This window comes from Hypanus sabinus, chromosome 19 (assembly GCF_030144855.1).
Source record: "Hypanus sabinus isolate sHypSab1 chromosome 19, sHypSab1.hap1, whole genome shotgun sequence".
Classification (NCBI taxonomy): domain Eukaryota; kingdom Metazoa; phylum Chordata; class Chondrichthyes; order Myliobatiformes; family Dasyatidae; genus Hypanus; species Hypanus sabinus.
This window is the reverse complement of record NC_082724.1, coordinates 2,733,826-2,750,107: the sequence shown is the minus strand read 5'-3', so window position 1 is coordinate 2,750,107 and position 16,282 is coordinate 2,733,826. Positions and strand designations below refer to the sequence as shown.

At 54.0% G+C, this 16,282-nt stretch overlaps 1 protein-coding gene across 1 annotated transcript in view; it reads left to right on the top strand.

Annotated features, from left to right (window-relative positions):
- Positions 1–16,282, top strand: part of uroc1 (urocanate hydratase 1) — an 88,269-nt gene that overhangs the window by 46,256 nt on the left and 25,731 nt on the right. The window contains exons 11-13 of the mRNA XM_059943890.1: positions 4,871–5,050; positions 8,067–8,164; positions 13,315–13,387. Coding sequence (XP_059799873.1) covers positions 4,871–5,050; positions 8,067–8,164; positions 13,315–13,387 — 351 coding nt within the window. The remainder of the gene's footprint in view (positions 1–4,870; positions 5,051–8,066; positions 8,165–13,314; positions 13,388–16,282) is intronic.

The following is a 16,282-nucleotide window of genomic DNA, read 5'->3' as shown; positions in this document are numbered from 1 at the left end:
TTGAGTATGCCCACAAGAAATGTATCTCAGGATTGTATATGGTGAATGCATGCACTTTGATAATCAATTTACTTTGAACTTTGAAGATCTTGATGAGGCCTAATTTGGAGTATTGTGTGCAGTTTTGGTCACCGACCCACAGGGAGGTTGTCAGTAAGATTGAAAGAATGTAGAGAAAATTCACAAGAATATTGGCAGGACATGAGGGCCTGCATTACAGGAAAAGGTTGAATGCGTTTGGATTTCATTGCCTGGAGCCTAGGAGAATGAAGGGAGATTTGATAGAGGTATACAAAATTGTTAGTTATATAGATAGGGTAAATGCAAGCAGGGTCATGAGTTAAGGGTGAAAGGTGAAATATTTAAGAGGTATCAGAGGAGGAACTTTTCACTCAGAGGGTGGTGAGAGTGTGGAATGAGTGGTGGAAGCGGGTCCAATTGCAACATTTGAGAGGAGTTTGGATAAGCATAAGTGCGCAGTGATGGGCTTAGGCAGAATAATAGTTAGCATGGACTAGATGGGCCAAAGGGCCTGTTTCTGTGCTGTAGTACTCAGTGACACTCTATGGACCATTGCAGAGGTAGTACAGGATTGGTCATGTTGACAGGCCTGGTGTTATGGTGTTACGGACGGCAGATTCCCTCCCAAGAAAGACGGTGAGAGGGTAGGTTTTACCGTAAGACAAAGGAACGGAATTAGGCTCCTCAGCTCAACCATCCCATCATGGCTGATTATTATCTCCCTTAAACCCCACTCTCCTCCCTTCTCTCTGTTTCTTTAGATGCCTTGACTAACCAAGAATCTATCAACTTCTGCTTTAAATATACCCAGTGACCTGGCCTCCACAGCCGTCTGTGGCAACAAATTCCACAGATTCACCACCCCGTGGCTAAAGAAATTCCTCCTCATCTCTGTTCTAAATGGAAATCCCTCAGTTCTGAGACAGTGCCCGCTGGTCCTAGACTCAACCACCATAGAAAATATCCTCTCCACATCCGTTCTTATCTTTGCTCTTATACTCTAGACCTCTAAAAGAAAGCTAACATTGCATTTGTCTTTGTCACCACCAACTCTACCTGCAAGTTCACCTTTAGATAATCCTGCACAGGGAGCCTCAAGTCCCTCTGCACCTCTGATTTTTGAATTTTCTCCCTGCACCCTTATTCCTTCCACCATGACCACACACTTCCCTACACTGTATTCCATCTGTCACTTCATTGCCCGTCCGCTCAACCTGTCCAAGTCCCTCTGCAGACTCCCTGCTTCCTCAATACTACCTGCCCCTCCACCTACCTTCAAATTGTCCACAATCCTGGCCACAAAGCTATCAATTCTGTTATTGAAATTGCCAGTACTGGGACTAATCCTTTGTCCCCATTACTGCATCACCAACAGCATTTTCCAGTGATCCGATATCCACCCCCACCTCTCTTTTACACTTTATGTATCTGAAAAACCTTTAGGTATTGTTATGAATCCCGTAACTGGGGAACTTACCAGCAGAGATAGAGAGGTCCGTTGAAGTCTGATGTCACTATTTTCAAACGTTTTATTTATAAAGGGACACAAAAGTAGGGTTAATACATACATTCAGATAGTGCACATCGTCAACACTCAATCTAAAGCGCGGGTATAGTAATAATCATCATTAAGAAGTGAGCTCTGCTGTTGTCTAGGGGTTAATAGATTGTCCGTTGGAAATATAAAAGTCACTCAGAAAGTCTGCAGGCCTCAGCCCTTTGAAAATCGCTGGGTTTCACGTGGGGCGACCGAGAGAGAGAGGTTGGGGGAGAAGAGAAAGAACTTGCCGAGTCTTGATGAATCTTCCGTGAAATCGGGGGAGCGTTGGTTTCCTCTCCCCGATGTTAGTTAAAAGCGGTTCTCTGTGATTCCAGCCACAAATTCCAATTCCGGAATCTAACGCACGTGGCTTCCTTCAGAATGGCTTCCCGCTGCTGCGGGATCACTCTCTCGTGTCTTCTTGGTGCGTCTGAGGGGCTGTCCCCCTGAGACTCTCCTTTATACTTCCTCACGGGGTCGCAGGTGTCAATCAGGTTGGGACGATGCAATCTCTCTCTCAACCAGCCCACCTTGCCCGAGGGCTTTTCACGTGGTATCCATGAGACAAATAGTCACTGTCGTCTTATTCTGTATCCCGGGTGGGACGTGCAATTTGGCACGTTTCTCTCTCTCTCTCTCTCTCTCACTTCCTGGGTCTACTGACCCCCCCCCCCCCCTCAACGGGTGCTCTTGCGATTCTCACAAAGGAGGGGGCTGGGATCATAACAGTATCCTCTTTAATGCTATTGACTAGCTTATCTTCAATAGTTCATCTTTTCTCTCCTTATGGCTTTTTAGTTGCCTCCTGTTGGTTTCTTAAAGCTTCCGAATCCTCTAACTGCCCTCTACTTATTCTTGCCCTATTATCTGCCCTCTCTTTTCCTTTTATGTTGCCTTTCACTTCTTTTGTCAGCCATGGTTGCCTAACTTCTTCATCTTCGGGCTGTACAGTATTCGTTCTGTCATCATCTTTGCTGGTATTCCCTTTCAGTGAACTTTGTCCAGCTACTTTCTCATGCCTCTGTAATTCCCATTACTGCACTGAAACACTGCACTGCTTAGCCCTCTGAAAAAGGGAAAGCCCCGGAGAGGGAAACCAGAGGTCCATGGGCCAGTAATCGTTGGAGGGTCAGTAATTTTATATTCCTGGGTACCATTATCTCAGAGACCCTGTCCTGAACCCAACATACAAATGTATTTGCAAAGCAAGCACAACAGCATCTCCACTTCCTCAGGAATCTGCGGAGGTTCGGCACGTCACCAGAAACCTCAGCAAACTTCTACCGATGTGTGGTGGGGAGTGTGCTGACCGGCTGCGTTAGGGCCCGGTGTGGGAACACCAAAGCCTCTGAGTGGAAAATCCTACAGAAGGTCGTGGATTCAGCCCAGTACAGCACGGCTAAAGTCCTCCCACTCATTGGACACATCTACATGAAATGTTGCCATAGGAAAGCAGCATCCAGCATCAGAGACCCCCACCACCCAGACCACGCTCTCTCCTCACCACTGTCATCAGCATCCAGCATCAGAGACCCTCACCACCCAGACCACGCTCTCTCCTCACTGCTGCCATCAGCATCCAGCATCAGAGACCCTCACCACCCAGACCACGCTCTCCTCACTGCTGTCATCAGCAACCACCATCAGAGACCCTCACCACCCAGACCACGCTCTCTCCTCACTGCTGCCATCAGCATCCAGCATCAGAGACCCTCACCACCCAGACCACGCTCTCCTCACTGCTGTCATCAGCAACCACCATCAGAGACCCCCACCACCCAGACCACGCTCTCTCCTCACTGCTGCCATCAGCAACCACCATCAGAGACCCCCACCACCCAGACCACGCTCTCTCCTCACTGCTGTCATCAGCATCCAGCATCAGAGACCCCCACCACCCAGACCACGCTCTCTCCTCACTGCTGTCATCAGCATCCAGCATCAGAGACCCTCACCACCCAGACCACGCTCTCTCCTCACTGCTGTCATCAGCATCCAGCATCAGAGACCCTCACCACCCAGACCACGCTCTCTCCTCACTGCTGTCATCAGCATCCAGCATCAGAGACCCTCACCACCCAGTCCACGCTCTCTCCTCACTGCTGTCATCAGCAACCAGCATCAGAGACCCTCACCACCCAGACCACGCTCTCCTCACTGCTGTCATCAGCATCCAGCATCAGAGACCCTCACCACCCAGACCACGCTCTCTCCTCACTGCTGTCATCAGCATCCAGCATCAGAGACCCTCACCACCCAGTCCACACTCTCCTCACTGCTGTCATCAGCATCCAGCATCAGAGACCCTCACCACCCAGACCACGCTCTCTCCTCACTGCTGTCATCAGCATCCAGCATCAGAGACCCTCACCACCCAGACCACGCTCTCTCCTCACTGCTGTCATCAGCATCCAGCATCAGAGACCCTCACCACCCAGACCACGCTCTCTCCTCACTGCTGTCATCAGGTAGATGGTACAGGAGCCTCAGGACTCGCACCACTAGGTTCAGGAACAGTTACTACCCCTCAGCCATCAGGCTCTTGGACAAAAAGGGATAGCTACTCTCAATTACGGACTTTTTTTTTGTTATTTAATGCTCGTTGTTTATTGCTATTTATTTATATTTGCATTTGCACAGTTTGTCGTCCATTGGTCATGGTTACAGTTACTGTTCCATAGATTTACTCAGTATGCCTGCAGGATAAGGAATCTCAGGGTTGTAGGTGGTGACATGTATGACCTCTGATAATGAATTTTACTTTGAAGTTGCAAGTGAAGTCTTTCACATTACGATCACCTTTTGCCATTTTGCCCCCATGTTACTCCTCACCTCATCCCACTGACTCCAATTTTGCCCTGTCCTTCACAGTCCAACTGCGAACTGCATCTACTTGTAAGCCAGCAGCCTCGTCCTCTGCCCAAAGCCTCCGGCAAGGACCTGACGCTACACTCTCCTCTCCCACAGTGATCCGCAGACCTTTAGAATCAGAATCACTTTCCAACAGGACATGCAGTTTGTCCCCTTGCGGTAACAGTGGAATGTAAAGACGTAAAATTGCTAAAATTAGAGAACAAATAAACTAGTGCAAGAAAGGAATAGTGGGGTGGTGTCCATGCTTAGGAATCTGGAGGTGGAGGGCAGGAGAGTGGGTCTCCTTACAATGGGGAGAGGGCACATCCCAGGTGCTGAGGCTCCTCAGTGGCGCATGCGGCCTGTTTGCCCTCAGTGGAGGGGAAGCTGAGGCTGAGGGTGCTCCTGGGACGCAGGTGGGGAGAGGTTTCGATAACAATCTGCTGTCACCCGTAGGGAGAAGCTGGTTCAGGAATACGAGCTGACGGGAGAGTTGCTGGTGGATTTGGGGTCGGATCAGACGTCCTGCCACAACCCGTTCAGTGGGGGTTACTACCCTGTGCAGCTGACATTCCAGGCAGCCAACCAGCTGATGCACACCGACCCAAAGCAGTTCCGGACCCTGGTGCAAGAGAGGTCAGTTCAAAAGTACCAACAGTGGAGAGACTGTCCTGTCCTCCCCATCCCAGTGCAGAGTCATGGGCTGGGGTATTCACACCACCCAACTGGGAAGGGACGGCCAGGGGACATGATGAAACAAGTACTATGGGCTGTGGGGGGGGGGGATTCAGTGTGTGGGGGGAGTGTCTGTGGGCTTGGGAGGGGATTCAGTGTGTGGGGGAGTGTCTATGGGCTGTGGGAGGGGATTCAGTGTGTGGGGGGAGTGTCTGTGGGCTTGGGAGGGGATTCAGTGTGTGGGGGGAGTGTCTGTGGGCTTGGGAGGGGATTCAGTGTGTGGGGGGAGTGTCTGTGGGCTTGGGAGGGGATTCAGTGTGTGGGGGAGTGTCTGTGGGCTGTGGGAGGGGATTCAGTGTGTGGGGGGAGTGTCTGTGGGCTTGGGAGGGGATTCAGTGTGTGCGGGGAGTGTCTGTGGGGAGGATTCAGTCTGTTGGGGAGTGTCTGTGGGCTGTGGGAGGGGATTCAGTGTGTGGGGGAGTGTCTGTGGGCTGTGGGAGGGGATTCAGTGTGTGGGGGGAGAGTCTGTGGTCTGTGGGGGATTCAGTGTGTTGGGGAGTGTCTGTGGGAGGGGATTCAGTGTGTTGGGGAGTGGATGTGGGAGGGGATTCAGTGTGTGGGGGGTTTCAGTGTGTGGGGGGGAGTGTGTGGGCTGTGGGAGGGGATTCAGTGTGTGGGGGGAGTGTCTGTGGGGGGATTCAGTGTGTGGGGGAGTGTCTGTGCACTGTGAGGGGGATTCAGTGTATGGGGGGTTTCAGTGTGTGGGGGGAGTGTCTGTGGGCTGTGGGAGGGGATTCAGTGTGTGGGGGGTTTCAGTGTGTGGGGGGAGTGTCTGTGGGCTGTGGGGAGGGATTCAGTGTGTGGGGGTGAGGGAGGGGTGAGGGTGTGTGGTGGGTGAGGGAGGGTTGTGGGTGTGTGGTGGGGAGAGGGAGGGGTGAGGGTGTGTGGCGAGGGAGGGGTGTGGTTGTGTGGAGAGGGAGGGGTGAGGGTGTGTGGTGGGGAGAGGGAGGGGTGAGGTTGTGTGGTGGGAAGAGGGAGGGGTGAGGGTGTGTGGTGGGGAGAGGGAGGGGTGAGGGTGTGTGGTGGGGAGAGGGAGGGGTGAGGGTGTGGTGGGGAGAGGGAGGGGTGAGGTTGTGTGGAGAGGGAGGGGTGAGGTTGTGTGGTGGGAAGAGGGAGGGGTGAGGGTGTGTGGTGGGGAGAGGGAGGGGTGAGGGTGTGTGGTGGGGAGAGGGAGGGGTGAGGGTGTGGTGGGGAGAGGGAGGGGTGAGGTTGTGTGGAGAGGGAGGGGTGAGGTTGTGTGGTGAGGGAGGGGTGAGGGTGTGGTGGGGAGAGGGAGGGGTGAGGTTGTGTGGATTCAGTGTGTGGGGGAGTGGCTGTGGGGAGGGATTCAGTGTGTGGGGGTGAGGGAGGGGTGAGGGTGTGTGGTGGGTGAGGGAGGGTTGTGGGTGTGTGGTGGGGAGAGGGAGGGGTGAGGGTGTGGGGAGAGGGAGGGGTGTGGTTGTGTGGAGAGGGAGGGGTGAGGGTGTGTGGTGGGGAGAGGGAGGGGTGAGGTTGTGTGGAGAGGGAGGGGTGAGGTTGTGTGGAGAGGGAGGGGTGAGGGTGTGTGGTGGGGAGAGGGAGGGGTGAGGGTGTGTGGTGGGGAGAGGGAGGGGTCAGGTTGTGTGGTGAGGAGAGGGAGGGGTGAGGGTTTGTGGTGGGGAGAGGGAAGGGTGAGGGTGTGTGGTGCGGAGAGGGAGGGATGAGGTTGTGTGGTGTGGGAGGGGTGAGGGTTTGTGGTGGGGAGAGGGAAGGGTGAGGGTGTGTGGTGGGGAGAAGGAGGGATGAGGTTGTGTGGTGTGGGAGGGGTGAGGGTTTGTGGTGGGGAGAGGGAGGGGTGAGGGTGTGTGGTGGGGAGAGGGAGGGGTGAGGGTGTGTGGTGGGGAGAGGGAGGGATGAGGTTGTGTGGTGAGGGAGGGGTGAGGGTTTGTGGTGGGGAGAGGGAAGGGTGAGGGTGTGTGGTGGGGAGAGGGAGGGGTCAGGTTGTGTGGTGAGGGAGGGGTGAGGGTGTGTGGTGGGTAGAGGGAGGGGTGAGGTTGTGTGGTGAGGGAGGGGTGAGGGTGTGTGGTGGGGAGAGGGAGGGGTGAGGGTTTGTGGTGGGGAGAGGGAAGGGTGAGGGTGTGTGGTGGGGAGAGGGGGGTGAGGGTGTGTGGTGGGTAGAGGGAGGGGTGAGGGTGTGTGGTGGGGAGAGGGAGGGATGAGGTTGTGTGGTGAGGGAGGGGTGAGGGAAGGGTGAGGGTGTGTGGTGGGGAGAGGGAGGGGTCAGGTTGTGTGGTGAGGGAGGGCTGAGGGTGTGTGGTGGGGAGAGGGAGGGGTGAGGGTGTGTGGTGGGGAGAGGGAGGGGTCAGGTTGTGTGGTGAGGGAGGGGTCAGGTTGTGTGGTGAGGGAGGGGTGAGGGTGTGTGGTGGGGAGAGGGAGGGGTGTGTGGTGGGGAGAGGGAGGGGTGAGGGTGTGTGGTGGGGAGAGGGAGGGGTGAGGGTGTGTGGTGGGGAGAGGGAGGGGTGTGTTGTGAGGGAGGGGTGAGGGTGTGTGGTGGGGAGAGGGAGGGGTCAGGTTGTGTGGTGAGGGAGGGGTGAGGGTTTGTGGTGGGGAGAGGGAAGGGTGAGGGTTTGTGGTGGGGAGAGGGAAGGGTGAGGGTTTGTGGTGGGGAGAGGGAAGGGTGAGGTTGTGTGGTGAGGGAGGGGTGAGGGTGTGTGGTGGGGAGAGGGAGGGGTGTGTGGTGGGGAGAGGGAGGGGTGTGTGGTGTGGAGAGGGAGGGGTGAGGGTGTGTGGTGGGGAGAGGGAGGGGTGTGGTGAGGGAGGGGTGAGGGTGTGTGGTGGGGAGAGGGAGGGGTGAGGGTGTGTGGTGGGGAGAGGGAGGGGTGTGTGGTGAGGGAGGGGTGAGGGTGTGTGGTGGGACAGACATGCATAGTTTATTTCTGAAGCTCCCTCCCTCCCACAGTCTGAGACGACAGGTGACAGCTATCAGCCGGCTGTCAGAGAAGGGAATGTTTTTCTGGGATTATGGGAATGCGTTCCTGCTTGAAGCCAAGAGAGCAGGTGAGAACACTCGGAGACACCTTATACCTACCTGGCACCCATGGGTGGTACTGAGGGAGAGTCACACCGTGGGAGAGGTGGGACTGAGGGAGTTTCCCTGGGAGGGGTGGGACTGAGGGAGAGTCACACCGTGGGAGGGGTGGGACTGAGGGAGAGTCACACCGTGGGAGGGGTGGGACTGAGGGAGAGTCACACCGTGGGAGGGGTGGGACTGAGGGAGAGTCACACCGTGGGAGGGGTGGGACTGAGGGAGAGTCACACCGTGGGAGGGGTGGGACTGAGGGAGAGTCACACCGTGGGAGGGGTGGGACTGAGGGAGAGTCACACCGTGGGAGGGGTGGGACTGAGGGAGAGTCACACCGTGGGAGGGGTGGGACTGAGGGAGAGTCACACCGTGGGAGGGGTGGGACTGAGGGAGAGTCACACCGTGGGAGGGGTGGGACTGAGGGAGAGTCACACCGTGGGAGGGGTGGGACTGAGGGAGAGTCACACCGTGGGAGGGGTGGGACTGAGGAGAGTTTCAATGGGAGGGGTGGGTGAGGGAGAGTCACACCATGGGAGGGGTGGGACTGAGGAGAGTTTCAATGGGAGGGGTGGGACTGAGGGAGAGTCACACCGTGGGAGGGGTGGGACTGAGGGAAAGTCACTCCGTGGGAGGGGTGGGACTGAGGGAGAGTCACACCATGGGAGGGGTGGGACTGAGGGAGTTTCCCTGGGAGGGGTGGGACTGAGGGAGAGTCACACCGTGGGAGGGGTGGGACTGAGGGAGAGTCACACCGTGGGAGGGGTGGGACTGAGGGAGTTTCCCTGGGAGGGGTGGGACTGAGGGAGAGTCACACCATGGGAGGGGTGGGACTGAGGGAGAGTCACACCGTGGGAGGGGTGGGACTGAGGGAGAGACACCGTGGGAGGGGTGGGACTGAGGGAGAGTCACACCGTGGGAGGGGTGGGACTGAGGGAGTTTCCCTGGGAGGGGTGGGACTGAGGGAGAGTCACACCATGGGAGGGGTGGGACTGAGGGAGAGTCACACCGTGGGAGGGGTGGGACTGAGGGAGAGTCACACCATGGGAGGGGTGGGACTGAGGGAGAGTCACACCGTGGGAGGGGTGGGACTGAGGGAGTTTCCCTGGGAGGGGTGGGACTGAGGAGAGTTTCAATGGGAGGGGTGGGACTGAGGGAGTTTCAATGGGAGGGGTGGGACTGAGGGAGTTTCCCTGGGAGGGGTGGGACTGAGGGAGTTTCCCTGGGAGGGGTGGGACTGAGGAGAGTTTCAATGGGAGGGGTGGGACTGAGGGAGTTTCAATGGGAGGGGTGGGACTGAGGGAGAGTCACACCGTGGGAGGGGTGGGACTGAGGGAGAGTCACACCGTGGGAGGGGTGGGACTGAGGGAGAGTCACACCATGGGAGGGGTGGGACTGAGGGAGTTTCCCTGGGAGGGGTGGGACTGAGGAGAGTTTCAATGGGAGGGGTGGGACTGAGGGAGTTTCAATGGGAGGGGTGGGACTGAGGGAGTTTCCCTGGGAGGGGTGGGACTGAGGAGAGTTTCAATGGGAGGGGTGGGACTGAGGGAGTTTCAATGGGAGGGGTGGGACTGAGGGAGTTTCCTTGGGAGGGGTGGGACTGAGGGAGTTTCCCTGGGAGGGGTGGGACTGAGGAGAGTTTCAATGGGAGGGGTGGGACTGAGGGAGTTTCAATGGGAGGGGTGGGACTGAGGGAGTTTCCCTGGGAGGGGTGGGACTGAGGGAGTTTCCCTGGGAGGGGTGGGACTGAGGAGAGTTTCAATGGGAGGGGTGGGACTGAGGGAGTTTCAATGGGAGGGGTGGGACTGAGGGAGTTTCAATGGGAGGGGTGGGACTGAACGTTCTTCTCAGGATCTCACTGCCTCGGGTGTTGCTGAGGATCTGTGAGGGGCTATGGAAATGAACCTTCTGCCTCCCTCTCCGGTGGTCAGGGGTGAACACTCACACAATGAGAGGGTGTCTGCTCCCTGCCATTCCTTATTGGTCTCTGGCCTGGGCCCTCCTCCCTCTCATGTATTTGAAACGTGTCAGAACCACGGCGGCCTTCTGTTTCCAGCAGAGGTTCTTACCCAACCCCTTCTCCTTCCTTCCACGAATCTGTTCCGATAAGGATGCATGCAGGAAACACAAGGAATTGTCCGTAAGTGTGGAGTGGCGGACACCAGGAGGGTCTCACTGGGATATTCCCCTGGGCAGGGAATTGCCAAATGGACTTCAATCTAGAAAGTGAGAGGTGGGGCACGTGGGGAGATGTAAAGAGGGAGGGTGATAACAGTGTGGGTTAGGATAATTTACAGACTGTCTGCAGTCCACCCAGGCAAGAAACATCTGTTAAGAATGGTCTTTGAAGAGGATAGATTCCCTTCGCGCTCAGGGATCGTCATCATCATTATGTGCCACGTCAAATGATGTAGGCCATCACCATGACTGTTCTTGGTAAATCTTTCTACAGAAGTGCTTTGCCATTGCTGCCTTCTGGGCAGTGTCTTTACAAGATGGGTGACCCCAGCCATTGTCAATACTCTTCAGAGATTGTCAGTGGTCACATAACTGGGACTAGTGATCTGCACCGGCTGCTCATACGACCATCCACCACCTGCTCCCATGACTACACGTGACCCTGAACAGGGACTAAGCAAGGGCTACACCTCGCCCAAGGGTGACCTGCAGGCCAGCGGAGGGAAGGATCTCCTTACACCTCCTTTGGTAGAGATGTATCTCCAAGTGATGTAACAGAAGGCACAGGAAACACAAACCGTCTGAGGACAATCACTTTACTAACTTCAATGTATCGTTGGTTTTTAACTCGTAGTTTCTCTTGACTTCTCACACCTGTATTGTGAACCTTGCAAGTAAGGAGTTCAAACATTCATAGATAACCAACTGGTCATTATTTGTAACCGTTTTGTCAATTCGGTATGGAAATGGCATTTCTCTGTTCAGGAATCAGAACAGTTTGGTTATGGCCCCAGCTGTTCCCTGTGCACACGTAAATAAAGTGTGCTTGAGGATTGAGTGAGTTTTCGGCGTCCAGTTAATTGGCTGTGACAGCAGCAACACACACAAAACGTCGGAGGAACTTGGCAGGTCAGGCAGCATCTATGGAGAGGAATAAACAGTTGACGTTGAGTTCATGTGTGCACAGGTACAGTGAAAAACGTGCTTGAAGCAGCATCACAGGCACGTTGGTCACATCGACAGCATTCACCGGAAAAACATCAGTCAATCAGACACAATTTTTACAAGAAAGGAACAAAAAGGTCCCTTCAGTGTAACATGATCAAAGTGGTCACAGTGTCGCTAAACTGCAGTGATTATGGTTGTGTTAGTTGGTTCAACAACCGGATGGTTGAAGGGAAGTAGTTGTTCCTGAACCTGGTGGTGTGGGTCTTCAGGCTCCTGTACCTCCTGCCCGATGGTGGCTGTGAGAAGATGGTGTGGCCTGGATGGTGGGGAGTCTTAGGTGATGGATGTTGCCTTCTTGAGACAGCGTTTCCCATAGATATGACCGACAGGTGTCACGTTGTATTGGGCTGACTCACTGCCTGACGGTGGGGGAGGGAGGTGTCGCGCTGTATTGGGCTGACTCACTGCCCGACGGTGGGGGAGGGAGGTGTCGCGCTGTGTTGGGCTGACTCACTGCCCGACGGTGGGGGAGGGAGGTGTCGCGCTGTGTTGGGCTGATTCACTGCCCGACGGTGGGGGAGGGAGGTGTCGCGCTGTATTGGGCTGATTCACTGCCTGACGGTGGGGGAGGGAGGTGTCGCGCTGTGTTGGGCTGATTCACTGCCTGACGGTGGGGGAGGGAGGTGTCGCGCTGTGTTGGGCTGATTCACTGCTCGACGGTGGGGGAGGGAGGTGTCGCGCTGTGTTGGGCTGATTCACTGCCCGACGGTGGGGGAGGGAGGTGTCGCGCTGTGTTGGGCTGATTCACTGCCTGACGGTGGGGGAGGGAGGTGTCGCGCTGTGTTGGGCTGATTCACTGCCCGACGGTGGGGGAGGGAGGTGTCGCGCTGTGTTGGGTTGATTCACTGCCCGACGGTGGGGGAGGGAGGTGCCACTGTGTTGGGCTGATTCACTGCCTGACGGTGGGGGAGGGAGGTGTCGCGCTGTGTTGGGCTGATTCACTGCCCGACAGTGGGGGAGGGAGGTGTCGCGCTGTGTTGGGCTGATTCACTGCCCGACGGTGGGGGAGGGAGGTGTCGCGCTGTGTTGGGCTGATTCACTGCTCGACGGTGGGGGAGGGAGGTGTCGCGCTGTGTTGGGTTGATTCACTGCCTGACGGTGGGGGAGGGAGGTGTCGCGCTGTGTTGGGCTGATTCACTGCCTGACGGTGGGGGAGGGAGGTGTCGTGCTGTGTTGGGTTGATTCACTGCCCGACAGTGGGGGAGGGAGGTGTCGCGTTGTATTGGGCTGATTCACTGCCTGACGGTGGGGGAGGGAGGTGTCGCGCTGTGTTGGGCTGATTCACTGCCTGACGGTGGGGGAGGGAGGTGCCACTGTGTTGGGTTGATTCACTGCCCGACGGTGGGGGAGGGAGGTGTCGCGCTGTGTTGGGCTGATTCACTGCCTGACGGTGGGGGAGGGAGGTGCCACTGTGTTGGGTTGATTCACTGCCTGACGGTGGGGGAGGGAGGTGTCGCGCTGTGTTGGGCTGATTCACTGCCTGACGGTGGGGGAGGGAGGTGTCGCGCTGTGTTGGGTTGATTCACTGCCCGACGGTGGGGGAGGGAGGTGTCGCGCTGTGTTGGGCTGATTCACTGCTCGACGGTGGGGGAGGGAGGTGTCGCGCTGTGTTGGGCTGATTCACTGCCCGACAGTGGGGGAGGGAGGTGTCGCGCTGTGTTGGGCTGATTCACTGCCCGACAGTGGGGGAGGGAGGTGCCACTGTGTTGGGTTGATTCACTGCCCGACGGTGGGGGAGGGAGGTGTCGCGCTGTGTTGGGCTGATTCACTGCCCGACGGTGGGGGAGGGAGGTGCCACGCTGTGTTGGGCTGATTCACTATTCTCTGTAGTTCTGGAGAATTGATACTCCTGGTCAACCTGACCTCTGGCCTCCGGCCCGGCTCTGAGGACGCCTCTTGCTAACCACGTGTCTGAACACGTTCTCTGTACAATGCTTCACAGGTGCGGATGTGGAGAAAGCTGAAAGCGGGAAGATGGAGTTCAAGTTCCCTTCCTACGTGCAGCATATCATGGGGTGAGTGCGTAGTGTGCGGGGGCTGGCTGTGCTGTGTCTGACCGGCGGGACCGGACACTCCACACCCCCTCATTGCTGGGTGTATTTGCAGTCATAGAGCCCTTCAGCCCGTCTAGTCCGTGCTGAACTGTAACTCTGCCTCGCCCCATCGACCTGCACCCAGACCATTGTCCTCCATACCCTCCCATCCATGTACCTGTCCAAATTTCTCTTCAGTGTAGAAATCAAACCTGCATTCACCACTTCCACTGGCAACTCGTTCCACACTCTCACCACCCTCTGAGTGAATAACTCCTCCTCAGATTCCTCTTAAATATTTCATCTTTCATCCTTCAAGATTCAAGATTGTTTAATGTTGTTTCCAGTACACACGGGTAAAAGACAATGAAGTAATTGTGACTCCGAATTCGATACAGCACAAAAACGCACTTAATAAAGAACAGAATAATAATAAAAACACCTTTGCTCCGTACTGTACACTGTGAAATGTATTGTTTTGCAGCAGCAACAGGTGCAAAGATCTAAAATCACAATAAATTACAAAATGAATAGTGAGGTAGTGTTCCAGGACTGTTCAGAAGTCTGAAAGTGGAGGGGAAGAAGCTGTACCTGAATTGTTGTGTGTGTGTCTTCAGGCTCCTGTACCTCCTCCCCGATGGCAGTAAAGAGAAGGGGGCATGCCCTTGATGGTCAGAGTCCTTCATGATGGATGTCACCTTCTTGAGGCCTTGCTTTTTGAGGATGTCCTCAATGTCGGGAGGCTCCTGCCCATGATGGAGCATTAATGTGTTGGGCCCAGATAGATCTTCAGAGATTTTGATGCCTACGAATTTGAAACTGCTCACCCTTTCCATTGCTGATCCCTGAAAAGGGACTGGTGTGTGTTCCCTCAATTTCCTCTTCCTGAAGTCCAAATTCAATTCTTTGGTCTTGAGTGTGAGATTGTTGTTGAGGAGGTGCATCAGAAAGGTGACGACCGTCACAAAGGACCCTCGTCATCCAGGACAAGGCCTCTTCTCATTGCAAGCATCAGGGAGAAGTCAAGTGAAGTTTATTATCACTGAACTACAGACGTGCATACAGCGCCTATAAAAAGCATTCGCCCCATCCCCTGGAAGTCCTTATATTTTATTGTTTTACAACACTGAATCACCGTGGATTTAATTTGGCTTTTTTGACACTGGTCAACAGAAAAGACTCTTTCGTGGCAAAGTGAAAACAAATCTCTACAAGTGAGTCTAAATTTATTACAATTATTAAACACAAAATAATTGATTCCATAATTACTTACCTCTTCCCCCCCCCCACCCCGAGTGAATGTCCCCAAAGCTGCTCAAGCTCTGTCAGAGGTCTGGACTCTGACTTGGCCACTCCAGGATATTAACTTTATTGTTTTTAAGCCTTTCCCCTGTAGCTTTGGCTTTATGCTTGGGGTCATTGTCTGGAAACAAATCTTCTCCCAGGTGGCAGTTCTCTTGCAGACTGCATCAGGTTTTCCTTCTGGATTTCCCTGTATTTTGTTGCATTCATTTTACCCTCTGCCTTCACAAGCCTTCCGGGGCCTGCTGCAGTGAAGCATCCCCACAGTGTGATGCAGCCACCACCACGCTTCACGGTAGGGACGGTGTGTTTTTGATGATGTGTGGTGTTTGGCTTATGCGTTTAGTCTGATGGCTGAAAAGCTCAATTTTGGTTTCATCAGACCTCAGAATCTTTTTCCAGTTGTCTTCAGAGTCTCCCACATGCCTTCTTGCAAAGTCTAGCTGAGATTTCATGTGAGTGCTGTTCAACAGTGGCTTTCTCTTTGCCTCTCTCCCATAAAGCTGTGACTGGTGAAGCACCCAGGCAACAGTTGTTGTATGCACAGTCTCTCCCATCTCAGCCACTGAAGCTTGTAACTCCTCCAGAGATGTCATAAGTCATTTGCTGGCCTCCCTCACTAGTCCCCTTCTTCCACAGTCACTCAGTGTTTGAGGATGGCAGATTTAAAACTGTGCCATATTCTTTCCATTTCTTGATGATTGACTTAACTGTACCCCAAGATATTCAGTGACTTGGAAACGTTCTTGTATCCATCTCCTGACTTGTGCTTTTCAATAACCTTTTCACAGAGTTGCTTGGAGCGTTCTTTTGTCTTCATGATGTAGTTTTTGCCAGGATACTGACTCACCAGCAGTTGGACCTTCCAGATACAGGTGTATTTCCACCAGTGATGTTTTTATGTGTCATATTAAAGGGGGTGAATACTTACACAATCAATTATTTTGTGTTTTCTATTTGGATTTTTTTTCATCACTTTGTAGAGATCTGTTTTCACTTTTGACACAAAAGAGTCTTTTTCTGTGATTGGTGCCAAAGAAACCGAATTAATTCCACTGTGATTCAATGTCATAAGGCAATAAAACTGTAAAACTTCCAAATTGGGTGTGAATACTTTCAAAAGGCACTGTATAAGGCATATAACCAGATAATATTTATATAAAAACAATACACACAAAATTCTGGTGGAATGCAGCAGGCCAGGCAGTATCGTCAGGACAAAGGGTCTCGGCCCGAAACATCGACAGTGCTTCTCCCTATAGATGCTGCCTGGCCTGCTGTGTTCCAACAGCATTTTGTGTGTGTTGTTTGAATTTCCAGCATCTGTAGATTTCTGTGTGTTTGCTGAATATTTATATAAACTAGATAATGTTTCTATAAGCAGGTGTAAAGCACAGTAATACACATAACACACAATAACATGAAGATAAGGATGAAATCTACAGAGGAATCACAGATAAATAACAAACTGAAGTGTATTAATATTAAATATTGTAGGTTCAGAACAGATTAACGAGACATTTTCAATACGATGCAGTAGGGAGTTCCGAAGCCTGATGGCCTGGGGGCAGAAAC